The sequence below is a fragment of the Pundamilia nyererei genome, unplaced genomic scaffold (assembly GCF_000239375.1).
Source record: "Pundamilia nyererei isolate P.nyererei 1_Seehausen unplaced genomic scaffold, PunNye1.0 scaffold00186, whole genome shotgun sequence".
NCBI lineage: Eukaryota > Metazoa > Chordata > Actinopteri > Cichliformes > Cichlidae > Pundamilia > Pundamilia nyererei.
Window position 1 is genome coordinate 276216 of NW_005187587.1, and position 9808 is coordinate 286023.

The 9808-nt window shown below is 38.9% G+C and overlaps 1 protein-coding gene across 1 annotated transcript; it reads right to left on the reverse strand.

The window, feature by feature from the left end:
- Window positions 1-6394: 6394 nt before the first annotated feature.
- npy2r (neuropeptide Y receptor Y2) lies at window positions 6395-9227 on the reverse strand. Its single transcript, XM_005746960.1, has 2 exons — window positions 9009-9227; window positions 6395-8265 (listed from the first exon to the last, which is right to left on the reverse strand). The coding sequence occupies exon 2, from the start codon at window positions 8241-8243 to the stop codon at window positions 7134-7136; it is 1110 nt and encodes a 369-aa protein (XP_005747017.1). The 5' UTR covers window positions 8244-8265; window positions 9009-9227; the 3' UTR covers window positions 6395-7133.
- Between the last annotated feature and the right edge of the window lie 581 nt (window positions 9228-9808).

A 9808-nucleotide genomic window follows, 5' to 3' on the forward strand; every position in this document is an offset into this window, starting at 1 on the left:
GTTAAAATTCAACATGTACAAACTCATTAAATCTCTGGCATGGTTGTATGCCCGTCATTGGTGTGAAATATCCACCTGCTTCATATTTGAAAGGTGGATATTAAATGTTGGCCGTTTATAAGCTTTATGGCTATAAGCATTTGTTAGCCACGACAACATTAGCTGTTAGCAGTTCACATGCTAAGTCTGGAGTGTTTTGTAAAGCAGTGGATTGGCACGGATGCTACCACAAAAGGGGAATTCAGTGGCTCAGTCTATATGTGAGAAATTTCAAGATCCCTTTCAGACTAGCTAACAAATTTTTATGTTTGTCAAGGATGTATTTTGAAGTAAAAGCAAAGCTAAAATTAGGCAAGATGACCAAATCAAGTGGATCACCAAATACTATGTAGTATGTACCATGTATATAGCCACGAAGATTGTAAAGTCATCAAAGTGATTTCACTTACTGTGGTTCTTTTGGGAATGTGTGTGGTTGCCTTGATTAAAAACAGCAGCCTCATCTCTCTAATCTACAATTTTTGAGGAAAACCTCATCAACACTGGCAGCAACCACCCTGTGAGATCACCTATATGCAATACGACAGCCACTCCTTAGTTCGTTGGCCTCTTTGTATTGTTTGTTGTGCACAATTCGCACAATTCCTCTTGAGTGAATGAGTAGCTAACCTTGTTATGCACCATTTCAAAGAACAATGGAGAGTTACACAACTGAGTCTGCAAAAGAGCAAAACAGACAGATGAATCTGTCACTGCAGACGCACAAAACCGCATAACTTTATTTTTATCCTCAGTCAACATCCGATTCTAATTTCCAGGATGTCAGATTGAAACTGTGGTAGCACACAATTGGAGTCATAAAATAAAAATACAGCATGTGGTTAAGTGTTATAAAATCCTTGAAATTCTCCATGATCTCAACTATTGCAGTGCTGGATCTAGTCCAATGTTAAATAAACAATAATACTCAATATTACCAATACTATGATTAACTGTCTTAAAATATTGGAGAGTAACTTTAGTTTCTATGACATGAACCTGTTGAGACAGCAGGGGGAGCCATAGCATTATTGTTTGTTCTGTTATGACCATTCTACATGATGTTTTTGAAGTGTTTTGAGGTTAAATTAATTACCTAAGTAGCAATTGTGGTGAATTTTCTCTAGGTCCGAATTTAACATTTAAGATAATTGTGAATTATTAATCAAGAGATTGTACCTAAATTAATTTCTTTAATCTGCACTCATAAAACATCTTGATTAACGGCTGCTAGTCAAACCTTCCAGCACTTTCTAAGCTTTTTAACCTGTCAGTATATTTGACCTACATCTTAATCCGACTCTGGAAATTAGGTAGAAGTTTCACACATTAACCGGAGCAGGAGGTTAAGTCATTTAAAACATAATTGCTATCAACAACACGTTACTAATCTACAAATCTAGCACGCTGAAGATTCAGAAAACTCTTGCAGAAGCTGGACAAAATCACAGTCAAAAGCCATTTACTGTTTAGGTTTATATTCTTTCTCTGAGGAAAGAAAAACTTCTAAGGATACAAACAAACTGTGACACCTAGAGCTGAGCGATTCCAACGAGGAAATGCTCGGGAGGTTTTATAACGTTTACTATGGGGGTGGCTGTAGCCCAGGTGGCAGAGCAGGTCAGCCACTAATCAGAAGGTCGGTGGTTCGATCCCAGGCTGCCTCCTGGCTGCATGTCAAATATCCTTGGGCAAGATACTAACACCGTGTTTGCCTACTGGTGTTGGTCAGAGGGCCCGGTGGCGCCTGTGTCCGGCAGCCTCGCCTCTGTCAGTGTGCCCCAGGACAGCTGTGGCTACAATGTAGCTTGCCATCGCCTGTGTGTGAATGTGTGTGTGAATGGGTGAATGACTGAATGTAGTGTAAAGCGCTTTGGGGTCCTATGGACTAGAAAAGCGCTATACAAATGCAGGCCATTACCATTATTACAACATAATCAGTGATGCGCCTAGCTAACAAACCTAGCTTTATCCACTCCGAGGACCAAGTTTTTAAAAAATAAAATAAATAAGGGACCAAAATGCCAGACTTGGTATCTCACACACCAGTTGGAGATGTCACGGTAGGTATGAGCTACTTTTTATATGATATATGAATGGACATTTTCTGTTTCTGTAGCTGCTGCTAACATGTTGTTTGCTTATACAAAATAAATCTGATGTTGGTCACATTACTTAAAAGTTTATTGGAAATGGTTTGCACACAAACTTTCACTTTAGATCAACACATTAACATACATTTTAGACTTCACCTGCACCACTTTACCCTCTGATGCAAATTTCAGTCAACCAGATATAATTTATTTCAATTGTGCAATTAACGTATAGTAGAAAGAAAATACTGCTTTTCCACTCATTTTCAGTCCAGTACTTGTACCTGATCGTTTTCAGATAAATGTTGTTGTTTGTTACAACACTTAACATTGACCTACGAATGATTCAAGCATAAAAAAACGACCAAAGGATGAAAAATTGTTGTTTCTACAAGTAACTGACAGCTTAAGAGAGAACCAAGATTTAAGTTTTACTATGACGCTGTTGCAGAAACACAACATTTGTTTCCATTTCCTTTGTTGAATACATCAAAAATGTCAAAGATAATACAGTTTGACAGACATGAAATAACCATGTTGTACCAACACACTGATTCCCAAAGAACTATTAGCCAAAACCTTGGCATATCCCAACATGATGTGCAGTGTGTCCTTTGAGGAAACTGGACAAGTGTAAGACAAAAGAGTAAGTGGAAAGCTTAAAACTGATCTTTGGCAGATAACCAGTGTCTGAAAGTCATGTCCTTGAGAAATGGGGGGAACCATCCAGCAAAGACCAGACACTGGACCTAAAAGATACATCTGAAACTTTGATCCATCTACTCCTCACTGAAGCTTCATCAGAAATGCTCTCAGTGGAAGGGTGCATATCAAGAAGCAATTCTTCAGGAAAGGAAGTGAAGGGAAACGGCTGAGGTGTGCCAAATTACACAGGAACTGGACTGAAAATCAGTGGCCTTGTAGTAATTCATCTAAATTGAACATTTTAGCTCAATCTGTCGTCAGTATGTATGGAGGAGGTCAGCAGAAAGGTACAACAGTGAGTATCTACAGCCATTTGTAAAACATGGTGGAGGCTCTGTCATGGTTTGGGCCTGTGTTTCAGCCAGTAGTGTTGGACATCTTGTCAAAAAAAAAAAATCAGATTTTGATTCACCATGCAGTATGACCTGGAAAGCATGACTTCATTTTTTCACATGACAATTATCCCAAACACACTGCTAATGCAGCAAAAGCGAAACACACTGTGGGACACGGGGAGTCATGGATTGGCTTCACCAGAGTCCGGACTCAGCATGCAGTGTGGGGGGATCATTTTGACAGAGAGCAGAACAAAAGGCAGAAACATCCAAAGAAGAGCTTTGAATGTCCTTTAAGAAGCCTGGAGAACTATTCCTGAAGACCACTTAAAGAAACAAGACAAGAAAGCTTCCAGGCTGTCTTGAAGAATAAAGGTGGTCATACCGAACATTTACTTTCAAGCTCATTAAAATTATAAACCTTGTTTTGGCCTTATATGCTGTATTTCCATGTGTGCACATTTCAGTAAATCACTGCACTTATTTCAAATTTTCCTGGGAAAACATGAAGAAATCAGCGAGGACTCAAGACTTTTACACAGTGTTGTATATATAATAACAGAAAGCCACTCAAGTGGCGGAAGAAACCCAGGGAATCACCAATAACCAATAAAACTTTCTTCTCTACATGTGAACCAACTGATTAATATCCTGCCACACCATCTAATTATTTCACAATGGGAATACAATTAATTGGCAAAATCAATGCTCACGATATCTAACAAAATGTCATTAATTAAATATTAATACATATTGACAGAAAGTCGTGAGATTGACATGGCAGATGACTTAAGTGCTTTCTTGTATGAAAGCCAAAGGACATGGCGATCAGCAAAAAATAATAAAATCGAATTTGTTTCAATTTATTTGATTAGTATGTACCCTCATCCTGGACAGATGCTTTGTGACAGCAGCACCTGCTCTGCCAAACAGCCAAAGAAACAATTATTGATTTAATGCTGAATACACCATGAATAGCTTACTAAAAATGGAGACCCACAGCCAATATCCCAGTCCCTTGGCTCCTCACGTACACGTAAAGTAAATCACTAAGGACGCGGTCAACAGGAAGAACACTTTAAAACCTGAGTGCTGAGATAATCAGTGTAAGAGTGAATAGTGGTGATTACAATGCTCACTGCAAACAAAGACAATTCGGGGAGGGGTGGGAACTATTTTACTTTCCTGTTGAACTCAGAATTAAATTAAAAAACAAAAACATGCAAACATCTGCAACTACAGCTAAGACACCACTGAATATCAAATGATTCTCAAATTTAAAGCAAGAACAGAATAATTAGTGGAATTTACTTCACATGCCATTTCTTAAATTTGTTACATTTACATGTCACGGATTAAAATGTATTTCATATTCATTATCTATCAATAAAATAAGTGTGTACGAAGGTTAATTCACACAGGAAGGCAATAACGTCATCATTGTACACAGTTTTATAACTGTGACCACAGATGATCACAGTCAAAATTTCAACGTATTCACGACTCCTGTACTTCAAACCATGCATTCAAATCACGACCATTAACAAGAGCATCAAAGAAATATTTAAAACCCAGTCAGATTAAGTGTTGTTTACGATGCAGATTAGTTAGAAAAGAGCCACTCTATGTCAGAAATAAAGTTTAGGAGTTTAGCATTAACCACACGTAAAAGTTTAAGGAAAAATTAAATAGATGCAAGGATTTAACGGGAATACGATAATTCGGGTAAAAAGCCTGTTCTTGGTTTCACTTGCTTGTCTCAGCTGGGCTCTTCTGCTGAATCGTCTCTAAATGTGTTGATGCTATGAGAAGCACAAGAAAGCACATGATCAACATAATGATAGTATATTTGAACCATCACTGCAAACACTGAGCTCATAATAGCACATTTTCATTTTGCCACAGTTTGTTAACCTTGTAAACCATTACAGCTTTGCTGCTTTCTTGCATGTTGAAAGTGAATGCTTAAACAGAAGCATGGATACGTTAACTTTTCCAACTATATCTTTACAACCCTGGAAGCCTGAGCTGAACTGGCAACTTAAACATTAAATTCACTGGATATTCAATTCTTTCAATTATATCATAATTTGTCTGTTATTTATTATTAAGTATTTATTCTTAATTGCACAATCCAAGTCAAACACTTAGCAACAGCCAGTTTAGTACGGCCTAGGTTCTTTTTATTCTTCTTATTTTATTTATTCTACATGCTCCTGTGTAAAAGACTGCTGTCGAACAAAGATTCATGGAACAAAATGAGTATTAAAGAATATCTGCAAGAGCAGATATTCTTTAATACTTTGTAATCTGATGCAGTTGTGCAGAACACTGCTTGTTAAACACCACACGTGTTTCTTCCAACACGTTGGTGAAGAATGAAATCTCTTGCAATCATTGAGATAACACTTCTCTCCAGTCTTTGCCAAACATACCTGGAAACACCCACACATGCTTGAAATCACTTATACAACAGGCAGTCTGAACCTTAGTAGCTCAACTCCCTTGTAAGAACTCTGCAAACTTTGAGATAAAGAGAGTGGGAGGAAGAGGAAGATAAGGGGAATAGGAGGGAGAAGATCAGAACCAAGAACATACCTTGGTCCGGTCCTCTTTTTCAAGCAATGAAAGGCATGCAAGTACATCAATGTGATTTCAGTCCACTCGACAGAAGAGCAGGGTGATATCTTCCCCGTTGCCAAGCCACGGATGGCACAGCTCGTGATGTGGACGATGTGACGTATGGAGCATAACAAATGACAGGATCAAACAGTACTTTTTTTGTTTACCTTACATTTTTTCATTATTCCGTATTTATTTTGTTTCAGTGAGTTTCTATATAACCCTATAAGAACAACCAATACAGCTGTTAAACTTTTCTGTTTCTGTGTTCACAAATGTGAGCAGCAGATACAGTTATTGCCCCTCTAAAGGTTTAATTGTTTGAAAAGCAATTGCTAGGTTAGACTGCAAAGTTTCATTTTGACATAGAAGTTTGGTGTTTGTCTTCAAGTCTTGTGTCTTATCAGTGTGTGCATTTTTAACACAACAAGACAAATTCCTTAAAAAAGTGTGGCAGGGACCAAAAAAAAAAAAAAAAAAAAAGTAAAATAAAAATAAATAAATGATTACAAACATCAATTTTTTAAAAATTGCTTATGATAAAAATGCTTACTGTTTTAATTATTTATTCATATTGTGAGAAAATAATCTAATTAGCTAATTAATTAATTAAACATGTCAAGACTTTGCTACATTTCAGTAAAATGTGTCGATAAATACGCCATTAAAGTCTGTGCAGCCTGGCATCAGCGTGAGCAGGAAAATAAATGATTAGGGTGAACAATCAGAAAAACGTGAGATTATGAGAGGTTTTTGCTTTTCAGCTTTTTTGTCACAATAATATATTGTTGTTTCATTCTAGTGTCGATGAAGCTTATTCTGATGTTTGAGAAGACTTTGTGGCAACTTAAGGGTGGGAGCCGAACCAAGAATTTGAAGGAAAAAATCAGAAAAGCTTAAAATCAATTCATGTTATGCAGATATTGTAAGAGAGCTGTACTGGTGGCGTTGCTGAACAGAAATCAAAATTGAGAAGAAGTTCATTATTGCAGCGGGTATTTGTCAGTTATTTTTCTGACTGCAAAAATGTAGATAACACCAGTATATTGCGGATGGCAGATTGGATCCGCCGTATTTTAAACGATTGAGATTAAAGACGTATACATGTATGTTACGAAGCCGTGAGTACAGTTTCACAGGTGTGTTAATGATGCCCCCCTTTGTTGCTCTATTTGATGTTAGAAGTTAGCTATTTTAAAGTTTAAGCCCTTTAAAACATTTAAAAAGTCATTTTAATCATCCATTATTATGTGTGGTCAAAATGCCCAAAATAAACATAAAATACACACTTCACATTTGAACAACTAATTATCAGTCCATTCCCTTAAATTGTGCAACTTTAGACATTTGTTGATTTACAATCAGTACAAACCCCATCTTCGTCTTTCTGTGTCTCTCTGGCTTTGGAGCATCTTGCGGTCACGCTGGAAAGCGGGAAACACTTAAACACAGACATAAAAGCCATCCTGTAGTTGTTGTTCATCCAGCCGTACAGGATGGGGTTGACGAATGTTGAGCACATCGCTATGATATGGAACACAGTGAAAAGCAGCTTGAAGTCCTTCATGTACGGCACGCTGCTGTCGATGTCAACGGCCAACTGGAAGGCGTGGAAAGGCAACCAGCTGACGGCAAAGACCACCACCATGGTCAGGAGCATCTTGGTGGTCTTCTTCCTTCGCTGATTACGGTCATTTCGATCGTTTCGATGAGCCATGTGATTCTTCAGTTTATTCCAGATGCGAATGTAAGCGACAGAGTTGATTATTAAAGGCAAACAGTACTGAACCAGAAGCATCGATGTACTGTAGATGGCTCCATTCATGCTGCTTCCCGGCCACTTCTCCGCACACACGTGAAGAGTCTCGGCCGGCGACAGATCAAGCATCTCGTACTCCCTGAAAATGGCAAGGGGACTAGCCAACAGGGCACTGACGGCCCACGTGATGACGATAACAACAGCACACATGTCTTTGGACATCTTAGTCTCCATGTGGTAGACAATGTTCCTGTGGCGGTCCAGAGCAATGATATTCAGAGTGATGGTGGACACGTGCACAGCCATGCCTTGAGCACAGGGTAGCATGAAGCACAACACCTGACCAAACATCCATTTGCCATAGAGGGTGTTGACAAGGGTGGAAGGTAAGCACAGCGTGTTTACGAGCAAGTCAGCAACAGCCAAGTTTACGATAAAGAAATTGGTCACGGTCCGCAGATTTTTGAACTTGTAGACCACATATATCACTAAGGAGTTCCCAGTGACTCCAAACAGGATGATTGTGCTGTAAGCAAGGATGAGGATAACTTGAACTGCAACCAGCCTTGTGCTGTCATCCTCCATGAGAAAGTTCTCACCATACACTGTGTACGCGGTTGAGCAGCAGTTAGAAGGTTGAAGCTGATAATCTTCTACTTGAGTCATGTTTAATTGTTCTGCTGTGTTCATGACTAAAAGAACCAGAGTAAATCTGTGGAACAAAAAATAGATATGGACATTAGTTGTGGCTCATGTAATAGTCTATTAACCATTAGCCAGTAGTTTATATTGCGTGCTCTATTAGTAGTATTAGTATTAAGTCTGCATTAGTCAAAATCACAAGTAAGCTCTGTAAAATGCAAATCTACACGTGAGAAGTCACTGAGGGACAGCCCTCATTTTAATTAATTCATACATTGAAAGTTTTTTTTATGTGGTTTAACTTTGAAAAGTCCACCATTTATGTTAAATATCAGCCAGTTACCAAAAACCTCACAGTTACACCGGAGTTTTGACAGAACACTTGTTTTTGGCACATAGGTTTGCTTTGGGTGATTGCAGATATTGACTCCGAAGGCTTGGCTTCTATCCAAGAGCACAATGCGCTTCTGATGGGGTGGATTTCCTTTTAAGAGGTCTTGGAATACAATGAACGCAGGAACCAGAGCCACATACTGTAACGAGCAGTGCCGCAATTATCTTTCAGTGCGGCAAACACAAATCTGTCACTAACTGAGAATACTAACCCCCTTCTCAGCTGCTGGGTTGTGAAAATCTTAAATTAACATTTACATGCCCTATAGGATGCACCGCGCTTTTGTGGGGGGCTTGTAAAAAATTGCAAATGCAACAGTTATTAAGTCATGTGGCAATTTGTGATGGCTATTTATCAAGAAAAAACACGTGACGGTTTGAGTATAAATGAGACAGCTACTCTGATCAAGATCCACTCACCTCAATCTGCAGAGTGAGATTGTTAGATTCCGCTCATCGTTTGTGCCGCTAGTAAAGTTTTGGTGCTTTTCTTCTCGTTCCTGTCATGTCCAGATGAGCAAACCCATTTAAACACCAGCGGGGGGGAACAAAAAGTGTCCTTATTCTGAGAAACAGCAGCAGCAGCAGCAAAGCGCGCAACAGTTTGCCAGTGCGCACTGCGGTCCGTTTGGCGTCGAGGGTTCATTAACTGCTCTGTGAGACTGAGCGATACAGAAAAACGAGGCGGGTTAAGTAACAGAGAAGAAACGAGAACGCGGTCTTTTGGGGGTCTTCATCCTGTGAGAGTACAAAATGTAATAAATGTGCGCCAACAATAGGAAAACCTAAAAGTGCAGATGCGTAGCGTGCTTTATATGGAGCATTTGAGCAATAGCAAAGTGTAAAGACTGTGAGAAGATGAGACTATAAAGTCAATTATAAAAATGTTTTATGTAGAAAATAAAAAAAAAAGCTTGGCGACAACGTGCTTGCAGCATCTGCGTATTACAGGGACGCTCATGAAGTCTGGGTGTGCCTCCGCAGACTGTTACGCAGCACCGGTAGCAGCTTTTTCTTTTATCTTTTGGGGTTTTTCATAATTAGTATTTGCAGTTTAATAACTGCGCCTAGAACATAAACACTATTGTATGGTATTAAAAACTCTAAACAGATTCCTCCAAATGCGTCAAGGTGCAGCTAGGACGTGACTCCAACATGTCCTCGAAATGCTACTTGCAACAACAAAATTTACCTTGACTTAAAATCAAGTCACAAGCTAG

What these genes read in the sequence shown, in the direction of transcription:
- npy2r (XM_005746960.1), bottom strand. Translation starts at nt 8,243, where the DNA reads ATGAACACAGCAGAACAATTAAACATGACTCAAGTAGAAGATTATCAG.